Source organism: Lithobates pipiens, unplaced genomic scaffold, assembly GCF_037356315.1.
Source record: "Lithobates pipiens isolate NorthernLeopardFrog02 unplaced genomic scaffold, aLitPip1_a1.2 Scaffold_8, whole genome shotgun sequence".
Taxonomy (NCBI): Eukaryota; Metazoa; Chordata; class Amphibia; order Anura; family Ranidae; genus Lithobates; species Lithobates pipiens.
This window is the reverse complement of record NW_027507903.1, coordinates 66,608,843-66,634,546: the sequence shown is the minus strand read 5'-3', so window position 1 is coordinate 66,634,546 and position 25,704 is coordinate 66,608,843. Positions and strand designations below refer to the sequence as shown.

Sequence of the window (25,704 nt, the reverse complement as noted above, 5' to 3'; positions counted from 1 at the left end):
TAGGAATGTTTAGAAACCTTAGTAACTTTTAGAATAATAAAGCCTAAGTTTCGACAAAACATGTTTTAAAAAAAGATCACAAGTGATATTACTTACAGTCAATGGGATGTGTCATTTGTGCTGCTGGATGCTGCTTTCATTGAAATCTTCTGTTTCCCGATCCAACCCTACCTCTGCAGTGGTAATCTCCCAGTGCTGTGGTGGTCAATGAAGCCGAGGGACCAGCCCTATACACTAATTAAGAGTGTCGACTATGCCCGCCTTTCCTGCCCACCTCCTCTATTCATAGAAGCTGTACTATAGCTTCAAACAATGAAAAACAGTCTATGAATGAAAGAGGCAGACCTTTTATTCATCTGCCTCTCCTCCATTTATAAAGTCCTTTTCATTCATAGAAGCTATAGTACAGCTTCGATGAATGGAGAAGGGGGGCTCCAAAGACGGGCATAGTTGGAACTGTTAATGAGCACATGTCGCAGGTCCAGTATTGTCATTAACCCCCACAGTAATTGAAGATTACAGACATGGGATATGGAAGCAGAGCAAAGTACTTTGGATTTCCTCTATTACATCTGGCACCAGTGCACATTTTCCATAAGCTTAGTATTTAAAGATTTTGTTTAAAGAGATATGTGTTTTTTTGATACACTTGTAGTGCTACCCCCATAGAAGCTCCTGTAGTTTAACTGGTTATTTCCCAGGATTAGTGCAGAGGCAGCCAGGCACACAGCAACAGTTCACTCACTCTGGCTCAGTAGTCAGTCTAGGGGATGTCTTTTTAGGATTTTTATTGCTGAAGAACTTGGATGGGGTGAAGGGTGATATAGGATACTCCAAATGTACTGAATATTTGCAGGAGAACCCTTTGATAAGCCTCCCTGAACAGTCTCTATGCAGGAAGAAGTATAGATGCAGAACTGAGCCCTTTTAAAAACTATCTCTGTCAGAGCTGCCACTGGCTCTTCCACCTAAAGGAAACAGCACACAGTTGACAGGACCCTGAGCTCAGGTCAGTACTCACAATGTCAGAGGGTCACTGATGCCCCCTTCCAGTATCCACTGGACACTCTTCAGTGAGGGAGAGGTTAATGCTCACAATGCCCTGGGACAACCAAACCCTTTCCATCTTCCCCCGGGTACTCTTTTTTGAGTTCTCCAGACCAGGTCCTTATGTGAAAACCTTTGATTAGCTCCACGAAAAGAATCTTTACAAGTAGCCCCCCCCCCCCCTAAATTTACAACCGATCCAGTAGAATGAGAACTCTCACTGCTGTTAGCCTCAGACTATTAATGTGCTTTCCAACCACCTACTGGGCCCCCTTACCAGGGATTGACTAAGGTACAATAAATATTCAGGCTGCCTATTTGCCTTGCCCAACCTTCTATATTCCAGAAGTTTCAAGAAAGCAGGGGAGAGCAATCAAATTGCAGCCTGTGAGATCCAGAACAGCCAAAAGCAAACACCAGCTGCTCCACTGATTACAATGGAGCCAAAAAGAACTAAACGTGCCTAACATCCTAGCAACCTAACTAGGAGGGTGCTACACATTAACATTATGTTTGCCTTCTGTTCATTTATTTATTGTATTGAAGACAGCTAAAGCCCTTTATATATTGCTATACTAATCAGTTTAACATTTTGCTGAAAAGATTTTATCTGTATATCAAATAAAATACTCTTTATAGAGGTAGTCGTGACATATATATTTTTCGAAAGAATATCAGCGCTGTTAGCACTTTTGTAGATTTATGACAGACTAGGGTTAAACGTTTTATTTTACTCATTTTACTTATACTTTTTGCCAGGGATATTTCAAACAGATCTCTTAAACTGGAACTCCTTTAAAACAAGAGACCTCCTGACCTTCAAGAAGAGAGATTAATATGTGTGCTCCCTTCTAGACTTATAATTAAGCTCCATCATGTTCCAGTCATATGATGGACCATCTGTCATGGCAGACCTGGGGAAAATGTATTTTTGACACCTTATTAAAAAATAACTACACTTCTAAAACACAGTTACCTTTTTACAAGTACATTTGCATTGGTATAAATGTTGAATTTAATATATATATATATATTCGTCAGTGATATTAATAATTCTTTACTGTGTCTGAAGCATGCTGATTCACTGTCAGTGTGCTTCTCACATGAATGAATTGCACACGTGCTGCTGTACAATTTATTTTTCTTTCATTACTCTCTAGGACAATAATGCAATTATGATAGATGAAATAAATGACATCAGGATTGTGGGCGCAATAACAGTTGTCCTATTGCTTGGCATCTCTGTAGCTGGCATGGAGTGGGAAGCAAAGGTAAGTTATTGTACTGTAAAACTGTTTACTGATGCTTCATCAGTTTTTACAAAGTTACATTTCATATAATCCCCTCCATTACACTAAATGGCTCCAAATCAAATTTTACAGGTGTATGTGTCTCCATGTTTGCATTATTTTCTCTTTTATTGACCCCAACTATATTGCATCATTTTTATGCTGCCTTCAAAAATTGCATCATATAAAAATTAAAGTAAAACTTGAATTATTACTACTATAACTCTTTACTGTATATGGTGGTTTTACTCCAATGTAATGGGTACATAGTGCTAATTCAGAATACAATAGATCCTAAAACACTAAAATATTAGCATAGCAAAAGCATGGAAATCAACTAGGAAGTCTATTTACAACAGATGGACAAATCTATCCTCTTTCGCACCCATTTGCTGGCCACAGGCAAATATTGCATAGAGCAATGGCAGCAATTGGAAAATGAAAGGATTAAGTGAATTTTCAGTACCGGTATACTCTCAGTAAACTTTGAGCAAATCTGCAGGGAGTGTCAATGTAGATGAAAGAACAGTGCAGCTCTTCATAGGAAATCACTGCAAGTTGTTAGATTCATCTAGTTCAAAGTGGAAATATTAACTGGGCAAATTGTAAGACATTTCCTGCCTTAAAATATTAAACATTTTATTGAAAGAAGAATTATATGTTAAAAGAGGAAATTAAGATATTAGCAAAATTCAAGGCTTAGTGAATGCGTTGAACAATAATTTTGGTGATTGTCATGTGGATGAGCAATTGATACTTTTTGAGTAGATGGTCATGCTGACATCAGTTATATAGTCTTGTGTGGATTAGCAGACCTCTTAGACACGTTTTTAAAGAAAGCACACGTTTGGCACTTCATAGGGCAGTTGCATATAAGGAAACCACAATAAAGCAGAAAGAGTTCAAATTCCTGGTCCTTTTGGATACTTTTCGGTAAAAACATCAGGCGATTGGAAGATGGGAGAGACTTCTGAGATTGCCAAGGCTCTCTGCAGCTCGTGTGACATTGAGCCATTTTTTACTGTACATTCTAGTTTTAATGATTGTCTAATGATTAAATATTAATATTGAGGGCTATCCACATTCAAGTTTGCCTAGGGCAGTGGTCTCAACCTTGGTGAAACCAGGGCCAGTAAATTCTTTCAAAACCTTTTCATGCCCCAACATGGCCATTGTCAACAGGTATGCCGCTATTGACATGTTACCAAAACCCATTCTAAACCCTCCTCTATACAAAAAAAAAAGTTTGCACTTTAGATACACTTTAAATCCATAACTTAATGTCATGGGAAGCCAAAAGGGCTGATCCTTTAAAACTGAACAGAAGAAAATTAGCACATGATGGTACAGCAACCAATCAGAATTGTTTAATGTTTCCAATCAGACTCTAGTCTTCTCCTTTTTTTAATTGCCATTTTTAATGTATTACATAGTCCCTCGAGCAGATATTTTTGCTCAGTGCCAATTTCCTGGACACCTGACATGAATGCAAACCAGTTAGAAAGAATCAAACTTGCAACAAACAATTTCAAGTTAGGAATCAATAAAAGAATAATGATTACTAGGACAGCACCAAGCCTGCCAGACAGCAAAGAAATGTTTAAATATTTCAGGATGTGAAAAGCAAATACCTCCAGCAACAGGTAATAAAAAAGAACACAGATGGAGAATAGAAAAGTAAGTGCCACTGGCATAGCTATAAGGGTCGCAGGGGTCACAGCTGCAACCCAGCCCCATGCCCCAGTGGGCCCTCCCTGGTTTACACCTGATTGGAGCAGCAGCATATAAAGGAACCAATCCCCTCCATTTTTCCTCCTGCAACTGCTGAAAGCCTATTTCTCCTGCTCTCCCTCCCACCTGCATTCAGTGGCTGCAGAAGAAAAATGGAGGGGATGGTTCAAGTAAATGCTGCCCCCCTGTCCAGGTTACTCACCTCTGCTGGCAGTGCTGCTAAAAAAATGTAATAAATAATAAAAAATAAAATTGTAGAAATAAAATAAAACAATTACAAAAAATATATATAGTAACTATGATTAAAAAAAACTACTGACACCATCCACTGCCCTATGACTCACACTGTCCACTGCTCTACTGGCTGACTTTATCCACTGCCCTACTGGCGCCGTCCACTGCCCTACTAGCTGAGGCTGTCCACTTTTAGGTCTGATTCATGCCTATGGATTTTTTAATGCTTTTTGCATTTTGCAGATTTGCACTACAGAACGTGTTCCATAAGAAACCATGTTAAATGGACTGTATGGGCTGTAGTGCAAATCTGCAAAAATCACCAAAAATGCATAGGGGTGAATCAGACCTAAAGGTGGGCTAAGTTTATATTTTTACAGTAACATTTGCTTTATTATATTTTTCTAAGTTCTCCTTACTATTTAGAGTGGTATGTCAAAGTGTAGACAGCTTCTCCAAAATCTTTTGAATTACACTGTTAATATGTAAATAAAGATCTTAAATAACCCTTTAGCCACTTGGAGTATCTTGGAACATGGTGAAAGCAGTAGGTGGTAGTGGGGGGCCCTAGAACAACTTTTTTTGGGGGCCCATAAGCTGCAGGCAAACAACAACCCAACAGATAATTGCAAGCTCCCCTGTCAACCTACAATGTGCACTGCAGCTCAGTTGGACCAGATAGCCTCAGAAGGCTTCTTTCTATTTGTGGTGCAGCTCTGAGCTGATCAATAAGTTTCCTTCACCCAGATGGGGCTCCTGCCTACAGCTTGGGCCCCAATACAGTGTCAGTGTCCCAAACTCCTGCCAGCTCCTGAAATGAAGACAAAGCTACAAGCCTGTGTTTAGCCAGCTCCGGCTGCCCCTCTGTACTCGTAGAGAAGCTGGAGCCTAGTGTGTGCTATTTTATTGGTACTGTAAAGCTGGCTATGCACTGTTAGCCAGTGAGTAGATGGAAAGATCCCTCTCAATGGGACATTGTATTCTGACAGTGGCACCTGCTGCTGTCAGTGTCAGATACACTAATCAGCCGCTGCAGTGGGTATGGCCACACACTGATCGCAGTTCGGTTGGTCCCTGCAGATCCAGCTGAATTTCCATCAGTGTATGACCAGCTTAAAGCTCTCTGTCAGAGCAGACAGGAGGCCGTGGCCCATCAGCAGTGAATCCACAGCCTTGCAGCAGACTAGAGCCCACTGGTTGAAAACCACTGGCCAAGGGCACCATGTACCCTGAATATAAACTTAATGCCACTGCAGGTAAATGTGTTGCATTAAAATATGAATTATAAAATTTTTGTTTAGTCCAACTTTATCCTTATCATACATACTAGCCAAATTGCTCTTGTTCTACAATAGGCAAGGTTGGGAATAATACTGTATATCTACTTCCCGCCAGAAGGGCGTACATGGATGTCCTCCCGTTTCAGTGGTTATACTTGGTTGATGCCTGCACCTGCAGGCATCAATCCTGTATTGTTCTTTTCAGCTGATGATTCCCTGTGCCGTAAGAACAATCATAGTGACACATCAGCCGCTTGATTGTTCTTACAGGTGGCGCAAGGGGACATCCCCGCCGCCCCCCCCCCCTCCGGCCTCCCTTTGGTGCTTCTCACCCGTGCGATCGGTGAGACGGAGAAGGAATCCACCGGTGCCGGAAGTTGACCATAGAGATTTCCGAGGAGGAACAGATGGTCCTCGGTCATCTCTATGACTCTCGGAGGCCTGGGCGCGACATTATGACATCACGCCCAGCCTGGCAGTTGTAAATACTGCCATGTACTCGGCTAGAAAGCCGAGATCGTCCTGTTTTTTTTTTATCTCAGGCTTTCCAGCCTGGAGGTGAGATGTGGTGTCTTATTGATGCCATATCTCTCCATAAAGAGGACCTGCCATGCACTAATCCTATTACAAGGGATGTTTACATTCCTTGTAATAGGAATAAAAGTGATCAAGAAACATTTTTTTTAAGGAAAAGTGTAAAAATTAAAAAATTAAAATAAAATAAGCAATAAAATTTTTTGGGATTCTTAAGCACCCCGTCCCCACGAACTTGCATGCAGAAGTGAACCTATCCATACCTCACATCCACATATGTAAACGGCGTTCAATCCACACATGTGAGATAACGTTAGGGCAAGAGCAACAATTCTATCCCAAGACCTTCTCTGTAACTCTAAACAGGTAAACTATGGAGATTGCGTGCGCAAATTTCAAGCATGACATTTTAGGTATCTATTTACTCAGCATAACATCATCTTTCACATTATACAAAAAAATTGGGCTAACTTTAGTGTTTTGCTTTTTCTTTATTTATTAAACTTTTTTCCCCCAAAAAAAGCATTTTAAAAATTGTTGTGCAAATACCATGTGACATAAAAAGTTGTAATGGCCGCCATTTTATTACCAAATGTCTCTGTTAAAAAAACATATATAATGTTTGGGGGTTCTGAGTAATTTTCCAGCAATAAAATGGTAATTTTTACATGTAGGAGCAAAGTGCCAGAATTGGCCCGAATGGGAAGTAGATATACAATGATGAAGAAGTGTCTTATCCAGCAGTATGTGCAGGAAAGGAGTGAGGAGGGTATGACAGCAGTGAGGATGGCAATAAATAGGGAGTTAAAGTAAAAGGGGTAAATTTTACGTTAATTTCCATTTTAGTGGTTTGAGGTCACCTATAGTGATTGTAGCTGTTCTTATATCTATCGTTAATTCTAGTGCTCAAGTTTTGCTTTAGGCATTTTTCACATATAGTAGCACATAAGTATTCACACACTGAACAAATAGGAAGTGAAGATGATATACAGGAAGAAAACTCATTGCTAAGGAGAGACTGTGTGTGATTAAAGTTGGATGTGTACATGAAGCTTCCAGTACCACTGAGAGAAGAATAGACAGAAACATGGGAGCATACACATTGAGGGCGTAAGCCTGAATGAGTGCTCTTCTTTTTTTATTCTATATACTAGGCATGATATAGGAAGCAGAGCTAAGAGTAGTGAAAAGGTAATTTCAGGGTTGGCATGAATACAAGAAGTGAGGTGAGTGTGTCCCGAGGACAGGATCATTAAGAAAAAAGCCAATGGGTGTGCTGGAGGTGGGGTTGCACTCTACTGGTGACAGAATATCTAATTTGAAAGTTAGAGTGGGATTTTTCTTTTATACTGTACAAGTTAGTTGGGTTAATTTACTAAAACTGGTTAATGCAAGATCTGGTGCAGCTCTGCATAGAAACCAATCAGATTCCAGATATTTTTGTCAGAGTTTAATTGAACAAGCTGAAGTTACAAGATGATTGACTACCATGCAGAGCTACACCAGATTTTGTACGCTCTAGTTTTAGTAAATCAACCCTATTATGTCATATACACTAATATCCCAATCACAGAGACAAGTCGATTTGTAGTTGACTCCTATACCAACTAGCCTACCTCTTTGTTTTTGAAATTGCAATATCGGAAGAAAAGGAAACCCCAGAGCAAAACTCATACAACACACTATGCAGATAGGGCCCTGGGTGTTTTTAAACTCAGGGTCATAGCTCTGCAATGCCACCTTATAAAGGACAATGCTACCCTTCAACTAGAAAATCAGTGATGGGGTCACTTGGTCTGACAAGGGGTTGAAAGCCCCTCTGATTCATTGCCAGCTCCCACCAAGCCGGCCAGGGTATCTCCCATATCCTTCATGCTAGAGATAAAATAGTGTATGCACACACCTGTAAGGGGCAAGATTCTGCTATCTTGATTAATCACATTCTCCTGGCCTGAGGCCCATCTCAATAATAAAGGAATTTCCACACAAGTAGCTTTTGAATGATTTTTCCATGGAAGCAGTATTTCTTGAATCATTTTGCAACTTAATTACTCCACATGCAGAACATAGTTCAACATCACAGTTCAACATCATAACACAAAGTGTCTGGCAAACTCTCATATACTCCTCTAATGAGTTGCCTCTCTCTGAGTCTCTACATCAGGGGTCTCAAACTGGCGTCCCTCCAGCTGTTGCGAAACTACAAGTCCCATGAGGCATTGCAAGGCTGACAGTTAAAAGCATGACTCCCATAGGCAGAGACATGATGGGTGGGACTTATAGTTTCGCACCAGCTGGAGGGTCGCCAGTTTGAGACCCCTGCTCTACAGCTTACTCTGAAAGGTCCTCTTCTTCTCAGGTTAGAGATTTGCATAGTATATATACGAGATTGCCTGTTTCCATCAGTCCCCTGCCTGATACTTCTCCCATACTATGTTTTTATAGTGAAACCACACTTCACCTACTTGCCATAGCCAAAGAAGGGACATTACTGAAAGGGATACTGAAAGGGGTACTAACCCCTGCTGACAAGGTCCCTGATATTGACAATAATTTTTGCAGAGGATATAAAGTGTTTAGATACTGAGAATTCAGTAAATTAACTTACTGTTCTATAAGTTATAAATGCATCAAGTTTATCATCAACAGGTAGTCTGTATAATAATGGCAGATCATAAATAGAAGATCAAATAAGGAGAAGCTTCACTTTATGAACGTTGCATCATGATGAGTTTTCTCTCTCTGAGTCTCTACAACCTTCCCTGAAGGGTACTCACCTTCCCAGGCTAGAGACTTACATAGCGTATATGAGGGGTAGACTGTTTACATCAGTCCGCTGCCTGATAATCCTCCCATACCATGATTTTATAGGGACTCCACTCACTTGCCATAGCCAAAGAAGGGACCTTACTGAAAGGGGTACTAACCCCTGCTGACAGAGTCCTTGATACTGACAAGACCTACAATAATTTTTGCTGAGGATTTGAAGTGTTTCGATTCAGAGAATTCAGTAAATGAACTTACTGTTCTATAAGTTATAAAACATCAAGTTTATCATCAACATGTAATCTGTATAATAATGGTGGATCATAAATATATGCAGGTATAATACATTGGCTTAAGGTTATCCAAGGTTTATAGCCACTTCAGTGTGTTATGGAGGATCAAATGAGGAGAAACTTCACTACATGAACTTTGCATCATGATGAGTTTACTTAGGACAAGTCACTAAATACCATAAAACTCAGACTTAACTACCGCAGATGTATAACTTGGTAATGTTATATGATGGACCATAATACTGTGACTTTTTTGTCCTCTGTTCCGCTATCTCGCCTTTAGAGAACTTGTCTTTGTAACGTTATTCACATTAGCAGCTACATTGTTAGTGTGTCATAAACCTACAATTTACGATGTCTAGCATTTGTCTCCACACACGTTATAAATATCGGGAAATTGTCATGGGTTACAATAATAACAATAGTTAAAAAAGTAGGGAATGTGTAGTCATAAATTCTTTTTAGATTGTGAAATTTAGTTGGAAAGGACATTCACCTTTAATTGCATTATAAATTTATGTTATTTTGAACTTTAACATCGTACCTGGGTCAGGTAATATTTTTAGCAAATTGAAGGCCATTAACTCACAAATGTGTTCAGCAATATAAATCAGGCATCATGTTATATATCCCCCACGCACACGGACTATAAAGAAATTACTGGATCAAGTACTTTTCAATTTATATCTAGGACATTATTGATTTTGTGCAATAACCCTTAGCAACTGATCAACTTTATATACTTAGTGTATCTAATTCTGCCTGTCAGGTCTCCAGGAGCCGATGGCATCATCTAGGCTCTTCATAACTATTATTCAAAATTGTCATTCATAGTTATTGTTCATGAGCCAGAGATTTCTAGCAAACTGGAGATCATTATGTATACCATAAAGATAGCTTCCAGTAATGAGTATAGGCAATCATGTTTATTCAGTAAGGCACAGCAAGGAGCACTGATGATGTGCACAGCCTACAAATCCCATTTCAGTTGACTAAAGTCAGATGAATGAAGGGTGTTTTCTGGCTGGGTGCTGTGGGCTAATGCATTTTGTATATTTTCATTGAACTTTGGATTATAGGCCTGAGCATGCTGACTGTCACATTTCAAGCAGTATTAAACCCAAAAGCAAACATTTTTATTATATTGCAGCTTACCCATTCTTATGGTGGCTGCATTTGATTTCTTTTAAAAAAAAGAAAACAAATGCATCCACTACATCTACACACGGGCGGATTGTATGGCCTACTTAGTCCGTCATACAATCCGACGGACAGTCCATCATACTTTCGAATGAACGGACTTGACCACACACGGATGCACAAACAGTCCGTCGAAAGCTTGCGCGATGACGTGTACAGCACGTACGACGGGACTAGAAATAGGAAGTCCAATACACAGCAATGCAACCTTTCGCCGTGTAAATCCTTTCTGAGCATGCGCCATTCTTAGTCCGTCGAACTAGCCTACTGACGAGCGGATTGTCCGCTGAAACCAAAGTATGACGGACAGTATTACGGAAATTCCGAAATACTTAGTACGCCAGACTGCACGCTGAAAAAGTCCGCTGAAGCCCACACACGAGCGGACTGTCCGCTGAAATGTGTTTCGACGGACTAAGTTGGCCATACAGTCCGCCCGTGTGTACGCGGCTTAAGAATTAGTAGGCTGCAATATATTACATTTTTGGTTTTGGGTTTAATACCGCTTTAAAAAAAAGTAGTTATGGCTGAGGCAATCTGACCGGAAGTGGGGGAGCAAGTACCTGCAAAACGAGGTACCTGCCTCCCCCCCAAAAGAAATGATGTCCCAAATGTTAAGGAGGAGAGAGAGCGAAACGTCTCCTTTTGGATGGTTTACTTTAAAGTGATTGTAAAGGATCATTTTTTTTTATATATATATATAACAAGCATATCATACTTACCTCCACTGTGCAGCACATTTTGCACAGAGTGGCCCTGAACATCCTCTTTTTGGGTCCCCCGGCTGTTCTCGCGGCTCCTCCCCGCATCAGATAACCCCCTAGGAGAAGCGTTCTCCCGAGGGGGTTACCTTGCGGGCGCGCTCCCGAGTCCAGCATTCGGCATCCATAGGCATCGAATGTATGACTTGGCCCCGCCCCCCGGCGCCCGAGTCATTGGATTTGATTGATCAGCAGTGGGAGCCAATGGCTGCGCTGCTATCAATCTATCCAATCAAGAGCCAGGACCCCGTGGAGAGAGGGACAGCGCTCACCCGCCGAAGAGATGAAGGGGCTCAGGTAAGTAAAACGGGGGGGGGGCTGGGGGGGCCGATGACTGCCAGGTGTTTTTACACCTTAATGCATAGGATGTATTAAGGTAAAAAAGCGGGAGGGTTTACAACCCCTTTAAATCAGGAAACTCCCTTATTGCTCTCAGCCTCCTCCAAATCTCCAAATTCCTGTTGTTTGCTGCTATGATCTGACTTCCTGTAGACTAAGGGTAGCTACGATAATTCTTTGTGATCCCACTGTATGTAGGAATGTAGCTACCCTCTCTTACTAGCTCCAGAAATGGACTATGGGATTTGTGGTGTATAGGAGAGCAACGTACATGACCACAACTAACATGCACTGCTTGTTCCAAACAAATGGAATAGAGGGGCAAAAGGAGAGGTTCAGGAGCTCACAGAGGATTATACAGAAAAACAAAGTAAGAAATTATTTATTGAAAGATAGATTACATGGTCATTAAGGAAAATCTATAGTCACAGTAAACACTTGCATTTTATAACATCATCCTTGTAATAGCAATATGATCTATACTCATTTTTGACATTGTTGTGAATTCTGTGCATCTGCTGAGCATCTCTTTCCACAACTTCCTGGATTCCCTGCATACTTTGCAGCTTCTCCTCTACTGTTTACTTTCACTTTCTAAGGACTACATATCCCATGGTACCTTGGTGCTTGCAAGCAGTGATTCCTGAACTGACTCCGCCTCCTGAAACACCTTATCTCAATGCCTCTGTAGTTTAGAAGGCAGGCTCTGTGTACATAACTTCCAACTGTCCCTGATTTTGAGGGACTGTCTCTGATTTGGAGCAATGTGCCTCTGTCCCTCATTCCTCCTCATGTGTCCCTCATTTTGGTGTGATCTAAATAGATGTATATAAAATGCACTTTTTATCTATCAAAAACAGTTTTCTAGCGCTTTTAATTTCTAAATTGCTGCATTTGTAAATTCCAAAAGTCAATATAAAGGAAGAGTAGTAGTAAAAAAGCACTTGTGGGTTGAACCAATCCTTTATTTTTTGTACAATTCTCCTTCAAGGGAGCATGACAAGGGGTGTGTCCTATGCCTGCATGCTTTTGCTGATAGGTGTCCCTCATATATAACAAAAAAATCTGGTATGTTCCCATCAAGGCTGATGGAAACCAGAAGACCAGTGGCGGAATTATCAGGGTCGCACCAGTCGCATTTGTGACTGGGCCCTTGAGTTCCGCCACTGTAGGGGGGCCCGCCACCGCCCGGGAGATATTAATTCACGTGGAGTCCCGGTCCGCTCCACCCATCCTCTTCGGCTGCTCCGCCTAGCCTCTCCACCCATCTTCTTCACCCATCCTCTGCTCTCGCACTCACAGGGACAGTCCCCGCCCGCTCTGCCCATCCTCTCCGCCCGCACAGTCCCCGCCCACTCCGCCCATCTTCTCCGGCTCTGCTTTCACTCAAGGCCCCACCCATCTTCTCTGTCACTGCCTGCGCTCACGGGCACAGTCCCCACCTACTCCGCCCATTTCTCTGGCTCTGCCTTCACTCACAAGCCCCACCCATCCTCTCTGCTCGCCCAAGCAAGACCGAGCAAGGAGGAGGAACCAAGTGATCTGCAAGTGACTGGCACCCATCCCTCAATATCAACACTGCCACTGATCTCCCCCACCACTGCTGCCACTGATTCTCCCCCCCACACCATCATTACTGCCACTGATATCCCCACACCACTACTACAGCCACTAAGTGATACCCCCCACACAACCACTACTGCTACTGATACCCCCCCACCACCACTACTGCCACTGATACCCCCCATACCAACACTACTACTACAGATACCCCCCACACCTCCAATACTGCTACTGATACCCCCCACACCACCACTACTGCCACTGATCACCCCCCTTACCACCACTACTGCCACTACTTCTACCGATCGTGGCAATACCTCACATGTGTGGTTTGACTACCGTTTTCATATGCGGGTGCTACTCACGTATGCGTTCGCTTCTGCGCGTGAGCTCGTCAGGACGGGGTGTTTTAAAAAATATTTATTTTTTCTTATTTATTTTACTTGATTTTATAAATACTTATTTTATTTTACTTGATTTTAAAGATAAAAATGGATCACTTTTATTCCTATTACAAGTAATTTAAACATCCCTTGTAATAGAAAAAAGCATGACAGGTCCTCTTAAATATGAGATCTGGGGTCAAAAAGTCCCCAGATCTCATATTTGGACTTAAATGCAATAAAAAAAAAATGTAATTTGAAAAAAAACCTTTAAGAGGTATGGGTGAAAGTGACGCTTTGATGTCACTTCCGCCCTCCTACGGTATAGAGATGAGTGGGGGCCATCTTAGCCTCACTCGTCTCTATACCCAGCAATGCACAGGACCCGATGGCCTCCGCCGCTAACGACGGCTCCGGTAAGTGGCGGAGGGCGCGGTAGATCGGCAGGAGGGGGCGTGGCACCTCTCCCGCCGCCGATAACGGTGATCTCGTGGTGAACCACATAGACCGTCGTTATCGCACCCAGGACTGCCTCCTGTAAAGAGGGATATCTCGGTTGTGGCAGCAGCTGCTGCCGTTACCGAGATATCCCTCTTCAAAGTACCGACGTATATCTACATGAGGCGGTCCTTAAATGGTTAACTGACAATTGTGCGGCCGTGCAACGCTGTACCCAAATAAAAGTCCTTGTCCTTTTTAATCCCCCAAATAGAGGTTTCTTTTGGTGGTATTTGACCACCTCTGCAGTTTTTATTTTTTGTGCTATAAACAAAAAAAGACCGACAATTTTGAAAAAAAAACCCAGCAATGTTTACTTTCTGCTATAAAACACATCCAATAAAAAATGTTTTTAAAATCAGATTTCTTTTTCAATTTAGGCCAATATGTATTCTGCTACATATTTTTGGTAAAAAAAATAAATAAAAAAACTCCAATAAGCGTTTATTGATTGGTTTGCACAAATGTTATAGCATCTACGAACTATGGGATATTTTTTTTTTTACTATTAATGGCGGCGATTGTGACCCCATACCCAGAAGTGTTAGATCACGTACCGGGTAGGTGATCTGGTGCAGAGCAGCCACCCTGCCGCAGTGTATCTAAAATAGGCGGTCCGCATGTGGTTAATGGAGAAATGGAGAAAGTGCAGAGAAGGGCAACCAAACTGATAAGAGGCATGGAGGAACTATGCTATGAGGAACTGAATTTATTCTCTCTTGAGAAGAGGAGAATACAGGGGGATATGATCAACATGTTCAAATATATACGGGGTCCATATAGTGAACTTGGTGTTGAGTTATTCTCTTTATGGTCTACCCAGAGGACACGGGGGCACTCTTTACGTCTAGAGGAAAAGAGTTTTCATCTTCAAATACAGAAAGGTTTCTTCACAGTAAGAGCTGTGAAAATGTGGAATAGACTCCCGCCAGAGGTGGTTCTGGCCAGCTCAGTAGATTGCTTTAAGAAAGGCCTGGATACTTTCCTGAATGTACATAATAAAATGGGGTACTAACATTTATAGGTAAAGTTGATCCAGGGAATATCCAATTGCCTCTCGGGGGATCAGGAAGGAATTTTTTTTTCCCCTGCTGTAGCAAATTGGATCATGCTCTGCTGTTTTTTTTTTTTTTTTTGCCTTCCTCTGGATCAACTGTGGGCATAAAATTGGGTATATTGGATTGTACAATATTTTTTATTTTATTTATTTATTGTTTTTAAGGTTGAACTGGATGGACTTGTGTCTTTTTTCAACCTGACTAACTATGTAACTATGTAATAGGAGTAGGCTAGAAATAATTAAAATACAATTTTGAAATGAATATATGACTACATTTTGACTACAGATAAGCTTTGAGTTGTGGATGGGTGTGGGTTATTTTTGGAAAATAAAAATATAATTTAGTGTCACTTTAGGTAAGTATCTACTTTAGTTTCTCATTTTCAGTTTAGAAACAGGTTCTTTTTAATGCAAACCAATTCTCTTATTACATAAATTCGTCGTAAACTAACAGTTTCAACTCAAGGCCAAGCTAACTGCAAATACAGTACTTTCCCCAATTTATAACTTGTTTGCGAAGGTCTGCTGAAACTTAAAGCAATATTGTACATTTATTGTTGTAGAACAATATACGAAACAGGCTGTCTTTATAGTCTCACTATATTGTACAAATTGTACCAAGACACGTTTTGAAAATGGTGACATATATAATTTTATGGCTATTTTTCTATTACTGAGCTGTAACTGATGGACTGTAGTATACCTGTTTCCACTATCGGAATCCAGACACTAAATTGTAAGCACGCTCACCGAGCTTTCCTTTTATATCCAGACTCAGGTTGTTCTGCTGATCATACTGCTCATTGCCATCGCCAATTTTTTCATTGGAACCGTTATTCCTACTACAGAGGAAAAGAGATCACGAGGATTCTTTAACTACCAAGGTAAACGATCTTTGCCTATATTTTGGATTTAAAGCAAATATGGGATGGGAATTGTGCACGAAACATACTTACCATTCTTATTATATTCATACTTACTTTACCTAATATTCTTGGCAATGTTTTTTTTCCCCCCTCTTTTTTGTTGGTTTCAATGTGAGCCCCAAAAATAGGAGATCGAGGTATCAGAAGCCCTGAAATCATGAAGAAGACTGAATGACATATTGTGGTTGATTTGCTAAAACTGGAAAGTGCAAAATTTTGTGTAGCTCTGCATAGAAACCAATCAGTTTCCATTTTTTTTTTTTGTCAAAGCTTAACCACTTGCCGACCAGTGACATACCGGTATGTCACTGGAATTCAAGTGGTTATACCAGGAGGATGCCTGTAGCTGCATTTTTTTTAGAGCTCACAGTCGGCTCTCTTTTAGCCCACGTTAAGATCGGACCACTTTGACATGCAATTTGACAAATCATTACAATCAAATCATTACCTATTTCCGGCAACAACACCGTCCAAATCGGTGGAACGCTCCAATTTCCAAAAGTAGTTCCTGCACTACTTTTGGCAACTTTGGGGGGTGATTTGAATAGATATGTGTGCATGAACCTGCACAGATGTCTGTCAAATCGGCCCCGAAGTCGAACTGAAATGCTGGTTTGAAATTGTGCAAGTTCAGCTGAACCCGCACAATTTCAAACCGGCTCTCAGTGTGAATGTTGGCTTAAAAGCAATCCTAGCCACTAACTAGTGGCTGGATTGCTTTAACAAGCAGTGGGAGGAAATGTCCCCCCCCCCCTCCAGCCACCTTCCATGGTTTCCTCAGACTATCCTGTCCCCACCAGGACACCCGATCGACCAGCCAGCGCTTCCACCAGCTGATCATGGGTCCGACCAAAGACTGGATTGGCTTTGTTTGGTTCTATGATATAGTAACCCAGAAGCAATGACCTTATATCACTTCCGGTTTATCCGGATGTATACAGCACCATTTTTTAAAATAAAAAGCATTTGATCACACTAATCTTGGTGTGACGGCAAAGGCAGTGCTGCACGCATACAAACGGCGATAGTCCCACACATGTGAGGTATCACTGAGAATGTCAGAACATGGGAAATAATTATAGCACTGGACCTCCTGCATAAATATAAAGTGGTAACCTGTAAAGGCTTTTAAAACGCTGTCTGTGGATAGTAAAATGTACGCTGTTTTTCACCATTGCACGGGCATGCATCATTTCAAAGCGTAACATCAACTTTTATATTTTATCCAAAACTGGGTTATGTATTGTGTTTTTTGCATTCAAATTTTAAAAAGTGCATTTTTTCCAAACAAATTGTGTTTTAAATAAAAAAAAACTGAGCAAATACAGTGTAAAAAAAAAAAAATTGCAAAACCCACCAATTAATTCTCTAATGTTTGGGGAATCTAAGAAATTTTCTAGCAAAAAATACTGATTGTTACATGTAAACATAAATGCTGGGGGGTCAAGTGGTTAATTGAACAAGCTGAAGTTAGATGCTGATTGGCTACCATACAAAGCTGCACCAGATTTTGCACTGTCCAGCTTTAGTAAATCAACCCCTTGGGTAGGCCATAGACAATGCAAATTTCTATTCTGCAGCCACTGGTTTCAAGAAAGAAATTTGCACGATTCACTCCCTTAAAGCACTGTACACACAGGCTGAATGTTGGGAGACAACGGCCGGTTAAAAAAAAAAACAGCCGACATTCTGGCCGTGTGTATGTCGGTCTGACGGACAATAGGTTCTGTCAGACGAGCAAGCTGGAAAACCAGCAGCCGACCGATTCCCAATCAGTGCTCTCAGCCAATGGCGGAGAGTGCTGATTGGAGTGTTCTGGTGGGGGGCGTCCCACTGTCAGAACAGCTCAGAGGTTCAGGTTCAGATCCTGCTGAACCAGCCAACTTCTTTTTTTAAATTTTGACTCAGTTTGGGAGCGTTGTCTCGCAAAACGAGCAGAATTCAAGCTAATGGGTGGTGCAGCACCGCATTTAGCCAGAGGTGTGGGGGGTGCCGGGGACACTCGGAACAGTTCGGAGCCGTTCAGAAATAGTCAAAATGACTTGGAAGTACTAAATGCTCCATTCCCGCGTGTTTCCGAGCCTTTCCAAGTTCAGTCGAGCTGTCTCCCAGTATTTCCAAGGCTCTCTGGCACCCCCCACCTCTGGCCACATGTGGTATTGCATATAATAGAAGTCAATGTGGAATGGATTATCTTCCTTTCCATTGACTACTATGGGGAAACTCGCTTTGATATGCAAGTGCTTTGTATTACAAGCATTCTCCTGGAACAATTATGCTCATAATCCAAGGTTCCACTGTATTCAACGATAAACACAAAATATATATACGGTAGATCCACTGTGTGAACCAAATGCCTCTGCAAACCCAGATTCTGCCTTGTCAAGTAGTTGTGACATCATCACTGTGCTGTACATAGCTTGTGCAGAGAGCAGATCTGTGGGAGGGGCCCATAAGGCTCCACCCACTATAGGCTACCTTCTGAAAAATATAGGAGGGGCGAAAACAAGACCAGTCACCCTTCACATGGAGAGGGATCAGAACTGAGTGGTCTTTATCACAGGAAGCTCCTGCATAGAGGTAAAGTCTCACACTGGATTACTACACAGATCTGGAGAAAATACATAAAGCATACCGAGACTCAGGGAAGAATACACATGCGTTTTATACTCAGACAATAGTTCAACTCTAATATATTAAAACAGTTTTATCCCAGAATCTAATTTTACTGTGTATAGCGGTAAACATTTCTAAGGTAGTTGGTAGATACAAACCCCCCTTAATGACTGAAGAGTCACTCACTGACAATAGCACATAGGGGGTTATTTAGGCAAATCCACTTTGCACTGCAAGTGCACTTGGAAGTGCAGTCGCTCTAAATCTAAGGGGAAGATCTGAAATGAGGGGAAGCTCTGCTGATTTTATCATCCAATCATGTGCAAGCAAAAATGCTGTCTTTTATTTTCGTTGCCTGTCCCCCTCGGATCTACAGCGACTTTACTTTCAAGTGCACTTGCAGTGCAAAGTGGATTTTCCTTTCGTAAACAACCCCCATAGACTATATTACTCTACTATATTGGAGTTGCATAGTAAACATAACAAGGGACTGTAATCTTCTCTAACTCACTGTTCCTGCTTCCTATAAGGCCCTGTTCACACCTGAGCAATTTTCAGCTTGTAAAACTCTCACCTCTGAAGCTCCAAAATGCCCAACAAGCAAAATCCCATTTATTCCAATGGCAGCTGTTAACATGTGAGCATTTTGTCACTTGAAGCAAAACGCCTGAAGCTCAGAAAAGTACACAAGCTATTTCTTGGCAGATTACAAGCATTTTTGGCCCCAAAGACTTCAATAGAAATGCCTGACTTGAGCAGAAAAATGCTTGTAAAACGCTTGCAAAACGCTCAAATAGCAGCTCTCCACCCCTAATTCTCTCTCCTCCCCCAGTGCCTTTTTTGGGCTAAAAAAAGAATGCCTGAAGCCGTAAAGCGCTTGTAATACACTTCTAAAACGCTTTAATAAAGCTTGTAAAAAGCTGCAAAAAAGCATAAAAAATTGCCCGTAAACGACAGGAAATCGATACGCTCAGGTGTGAATGGTGCCTTACTGCCCACTATCTTTATTTATCACTTCCATGGGCGAGGGTTCCAAAGTATTAAAAACATACTCTTCCTTTACAGCTTCAATATTTGCTGAAAACTTTGGACCAGACTTTAGGAGTGGAGAAGGCTTCTTCTCTGTCTTTGCCATTTTCTTCCCAGCGGCTACTGGAATTCTTGCAGGCGCAAATATTTCAGGAGACTTGGAGGTACATCAGTTTGGTCTGTTCTATGTCGGTCCAGATTTGAAAAAGGCAAACCAGGGCTTAAAGTGAATTTACACTTTTTCAAGTAGAATTTGAGAAAACTTTGCTATATGATTGTTATGTGTTCCCATTCACACAGCATGCCTAAAAAAAAAAAACAAAAAAAAACTTACCTTTTGCATGTTTCTTAAGAGAAAATGTCTTGACATACTGCAAGCATCTCTCAACAAGTTAAAGTGGTTGTATGGTCAATTTTTTAACTTTTACCTACAGGAAAGCCTATAATAAGGCTTACCTGTAGGTAAAAAAAATATCTCCTAAACCTGTACGGTTTAGGAGATATTCCCCTCGGTATGCGCCACTGACTGCAGCGGCGCATACGCACAAGGGGGTTCTCGCCGTGAAAATCCGGCAGCGCTCGTCCGGCCGGACTGAAATCTCCCGCGCGCATGCGCGGGAGTGACGATATCGCGGCTCCGGCCACTCACAGCGCCGGAGCCGCGATACCCGGAAGAGACGCCAAGGGAGCATGTCAGCTCCCTCGGTGTGGATCGGGCCAGATGTCGGGGCCTCGTTCTAAGGTAAGTATTTCATAATGAGCTAGTATGCGGTGCATACTAGCTCATAATGCCTTTTGCTTTGCAGGTTTAAAAAAAAAAAAAAAAAAATTGCGGGTTTACTACCGCTTTAAGAGTGAGTCTGCAACTAATAATGAGATCTGCCAAAATAGTTCAGACAGGGTTCATTATCCCCCCCAAGTAGGATTTTTCAGTGCTGGCGTTATCAGAAAACAGCAATTAAAATGGTAAACTACATTATTATTATTATTATTATAATACAGGATTTATATAGCGCCGACAGTTTACACTGCACTTTACATCATTAGGGCAGACATTACAATACAATACAATTCAAAACAGGGGGAGTCAGAGGGCCCTGCTCATTAGAGCTTACAATCTAGAGGGTCAAGTTATACAGAAGGGTAATAGCTGTGGGGGATGAGCTAATGGAGAGAATAGTGACGTTGTTAGATGGAGGCCGGTTAGGCTTCTCTGTAGAGGAAAGTTTTCAGGGATCGCCTAAAAGTGGATAAATTTGGAGACATTCTGACAGATTGGGGTAGTGAGTTCCAGAGGATGGGCGAGGCTCGGGAGAAGTCCTGTAGGTGGATATGGGAGGAGGTGATGAGGGAGCTAGAGAGCAGGAGGTCTTGGGAGGAACGAAGTGGGCGATTAGGTTGGTATTTTGAGACTACGCTAGTGATGTAGCTGGGGGCAGAGTTGTGGATGGCTTTGTAAGTAAGTGTTAGTATTTTGAATGTAATTCGTTGGGCAAGTGGCAGCCAATGGAGGGATTGGCAGAGAGGGGTAGCAGACACTGTGCGGTTTGTAAGGTGGATGAATCTGGCAGCAACATTCATGATGGACTGAAGGGGGGGATAGTCTATTTAAAGGTGAGCCAATGAGGAGGGAGTTGCAGTAGTCAAGGCGAGAGATAATTAGGGAGTGAATCAGGAGCTTTGTGGTTTCATTGGTCAGAAAGGGACGTAGTTTAGAGATGTTTCGGAGGTTGAGGCGGCAAGCTTTGGAAAGTGATTGGATGTGGGGCCGGAAGGAGAGTTCAGAGTCCAGGATAACACCTAGCACCCTGACATGTGGGGACGGGTGGATGGTTGTGCCATTACTCTTGACAGAAAAGTCAGGGGAAGAGGTGCGTGGGGAAGGGAATATTATAAGTTCGGTTTTGGACAAGTTGAGTTTGAGGAAGTGGTGTGACATCCATACAGATATGTCTGTTAGAGATGCGTGAGGAGACTGATGGAGTGAGTTGAGGGGTGGAGAGATAGATTTGTGTGTCGTCAGCGTAGAAATGATATTGAAAGCCATGAGAGGCTATCACATGTAAGAAATATAATGTAGGAATCCCAATTTGGCTGCAAAAGTGGAATTACTCTTTAAAGCTGAAGAGTAGCTAAAATTAAAAACTCAGATTGTTCTGATTCCCGCTTCTACTAGGTGAGATCCTCCCCATTCACAGACCCTCCGCTGTAATCTTCCAGTGTAGTGGGGGTCAATAGAACTAAAGGGATGTTACAAGCTTTCATCAAGAGTGCCCAATTATGCCTAGTTATGACTGAAACAGGATCTATGAATGGAGGGGGCGGACCTATCAATCATCTGTTCGCCCTCCATTCAAAGATCATTTTCTATTCATAGAAGCTGTAGTATAGCTTCTATGAATGGCATAGCTGCGTAGAAAAAGGGAGACATAGTTGGGCACTTTTGGTAAGATCCAGTGACAGCCCCTTAGTTCTATTAACCCCCACCGCACAAGAAGAGTATGCCAGCAAGGGTAGGAGAAGGTAGAGACAGAGGAGGATTTCACCCAATAAAAGAGACACATCCTACTGACTGTGAGTTACATCCTTTGTGCTGTTTTTTGTTTTGTTTTTGTTTTTTTATTCTGGCTGCAATTAGGCTTAAATGATAAGTTCACATTTTGTAACACACCCCCGTTCCCCTTCTGTGACAGTGGGCAGGGGATCCTCTCCCCATACCCGCTGTCACAATTTTAAAAGCAGTGCAGCTGGGTGGGGCTCCTCCCAGACAGCCGCATCACTTATTCACAGAGTTGTGTGAGTTAATAAACTACAAATCCCTTCTTCCACCGCAGCAGATGTGTTGTAGTTCTTAATGGACTATGATAAACACTGATAAATGCTCTCTAGTTCATTGATTCTTCCTGTTTGCCTGATCAGGGGTTACAGGCAGACAGCTATGCTGAGCATCTGCAGGTGCCTGGCATTGCACCTGCAATCTACAAGTTGATCGCATGTACAATGGTTCACAACAGGGGTAGGCAATCTGGGGCCCTCCAGCTGTTTTCGAACTACATTTCCCATGAGGCATTGCAAGGGTGTCAGTTACAATTACTCTGTGAGGTTTGATGGGACTTGTAGTTCTGCAACAGCTGGAGGGCCCCATATTACCTATTCCTGGTTTACAGGCTGAAGTGTAAAAAAGTAATACATTTTTTTTTTTTATAAAAATGTGTGCCTATCCTTTAAGCCAGAAGGTCGGCAGGCTTTTCACATGCTGTATTTTTTTCATTTATAAACCTGTAAGGCAGAAACAATAAACAATTAGTATTTAATTACATGGAAGTTCACTTTAATTTATATGTCCTACATGAAATTGTGCAAAAACCTACATCTGTGGCCAGAGTAAGAAGGGGCAGTAATAGTCCCTATACCTGTCATTATTACAATTATTTTGGCACAGTAGGCCATTTTAGACACATAAGGCAAAGCAATATCTTACATAAAGTAAAAATACCAATGCACATTTTCAGGTATTATTACTAAATTCATAAATTAATAAATTTGTATATTTTTATCAGGATCCTCAAAGTGCTATACCCAAGGGAACCATGCTTGCCATCCTTATCACAACTATTGCTTATCTGGGTGTAGCTATTTGTGCAGGTGAGTGTCAGCTAACTGGTTTGTATTGTGTTATAATCCCCTTGTATTACTCATATTTGTAAAAGTAAAGGAACCCATAGCTATTAGATATGATGACATGTTTGTTGGCGCCAATACTCACCTCTAGTAAGTCCTTTAGGAGAAGAATTTAATAAGTTAGGTTGATGTAAATTACAAAATGATTCATATTGCTTACAAAATTATTCCATTAGTGTTTCAAACATTTTGTTTAAAATAGATGTGAACCCAATTCATGAAATATGAGCTGGACACATATATCTTCAGTGTTTTCTTATCTCTCTTCAAAGCACTAAGTCCTGTGTGTTTCTCCTGCTCTGTTCTTCTGTTATCAGCCTGATAACTTCTGACAAGTTCTGCAACACATAAGATAAAACCAGGCTGAGTTTTGTGTTGTGAGAGGTTGCTATAAATAGATTAGCAGACAGCTTGCTGTGTCAGAGCACAGCACTGCACAATCATTTCTTCCTTATGTGAAGGGAGAGAGGGGGTGTGCCTTTCCTCCAATCAGCTGTCTTGGCTGTAAGCCCAGACTTCACACTCAGTGTTTAACCACTTGCCTACCGGGCACTTACACCCCCTTCCTGCCCAAGCCATTTTTCAGTGCTGCCGCATTTTGAATGACAATTACATTGTCATGCTACACTGTACCCAAACAAATTTTTTAGCATTTTCTTCACACAAATAGAGCTTTCTTTTGGTGGTATTTAATCACTGCTGGGTTTTTTCTTTTTTTACAAAAAATTTGAAAAAAATAAATGTTTTTCACCTTTTTCTGTAATTTTCAAACTAGGTAATTTTTCACCTTCACTGATGTGCGCTGATGAGGCAGCACTTATAGGCACTGATAGGCTGAACTAGTGGGCATTGTTGAGGTGGCACTTATGGGAACTGATGAGGTGGCAATTATGGGCACTGATTAGGTGGCACTGATGAGGAGGCACTGATGAGGATTCAATATCTGTAAAGGGGTAATTCTTCTCAGTGACCACAAGTGTAAAGGACATTTTTCCTATTAACCATCACACTAAGCCCTTGTACACACACGGTCGGACATTCCGATGGAAAATGTCCGATCGGACCTTGCTGTTGGATAATCCGACTGTGTGTGGGCTCCATCGGACTGTTTCCGTCGGAATATCGGACGAACAAAGTTTTAGAGCTGGATTATAAAACTTTCCGACAACATGATCCGATCGGACTTTGTCCGATTGTGTGTAGAGAATTCCGATCGGACACGCATGCTCAGATCAAATTCCTAGACCAAAGTTATTGGCTACTAGCCTGAACGTAGTCCTGTTTTAACGAAATAACGTCATCACATTACGTACAATCGGATTTTCCGACAACTTTGTCCGACCGTGTGTATGCAACACAAGTTTCGGCAAAAATCCGTCAGACAAAATCCTACGGATTTTGTTGTCGAAATGTCCGACCGTGTGTGCAAGGGCTAACATATCATAAGTTGTAGATATAGTCATTTTCAGCAGGCGTTCCGTAAGACCAGAAAGTTATTTCAAGGGTTCCTCTGTGTTGAAAGGTTGAGAAAGGCTGGGTTAGACATTCCTATACAGGCCTGCAATGTAAAACTAGAATTTCCCAGAAGTCTTTATTTTATTTGTATAGTGGAATTTGTATACAGTTTCCGGAAAGAATTTCCTAACACTCCCCTACCTATAAATTGTAATCCAAGTACAATCTAAGATCTCCACCTAAAACAATTACATTTGTTTTAGGTGAAGGGGCTGAGGGACCATCGATATGTAAAATGATACTTACCTTTGTAGCTCCAGTATGAAGCAGAGCAAATTTCCTCTGGTCATCTTCTCCCTTCACTGCCTACATTGTGTGTTTGGACATTGAACTGGTTGCCCCATATTTTTGACCTAAAACAAAATATAGGTCTTTCATCTTTGCAGTAGCTCAGCAAAAATACAATTTTAATCATATTATATTTTACAGTTACAATGTTAGCAATGGTTATGTTTATCTTTATTTGTTGATTACAATAATTATGAATATAGTAACATATATAACAATGTACTACATTTCTCTGAAGCTGCATCAGTAGTACGTGATGCCACCGGGAACGTCAATGACACAATCACATCGGCCTTATACTGCAATGGGTCCGCTGCCTGCCAACTCGGCTACGACTTCTCCATATGTAATACTCAGAAATGTAACTACGGGCTGATGAATAACATGCAGGTGAGTATTGATCACTGGGATCCGCTATAACAATGCGCATTGTACAAGGCATAAAACATAATGGAGTGTTTTACTGCATCTTTTCATTATTGCCAATAACTTTCTGTTTAGCTTCTCGTGGTGCCTTTAGGTCAATATAATTCATCATAGTGAAACAGTTTAGATTCATTTCCTCAATGACCAATTATGTGATATTTTCCTACTAACTGTTTCCATTCCTACGAGGGTGGTTAAGCAAGATGGTGTAGCTTACTAAGGGTCATCAGTAAAACTTACCCTGG

General features: G+C 41.5%; 1 protein-coding gene across 3 annotated transcripts in view; it reads left to right on the top strand.

Moving 5' to 3' along the window:
* The window catches only part of SLC12A1 (solute carrier family 12 member 1), a 198,370-nt gene that overhangs the window by 49,126 nt on the left and 123,540 nt on the right, over positions 1 to 25,704 (top strand). For all 3 annotated transcript variants that reach the window (XM_077471959.1, XM_077471960.1, XM_077471961.1), the window contains exons 7-11: positions 2,208 to 2,318; positions 15,751 to 15,862; positions 19,586 to 19,713; positions 23,110 to 23,194; positions 25,272 to 25,423. In XM_077471959.1, coding sequence (XP_077328085.1) covers positions 2,208 to 2,318; positions 15,751 to 15,862; positions 19,586 to 19,713; positions 23,110 to 23,194; positions 25,272 to 25,423 — 588 coding nt within the window. The remainder of the gene's footprint in view (positions 1 to 2,207; positions 2,319 to 15,750; positions 15,863 to 19,585; positions 19,714 to 23,109; positions 23,195 to 25,271; positions 25,424 to 25,704) is intronic.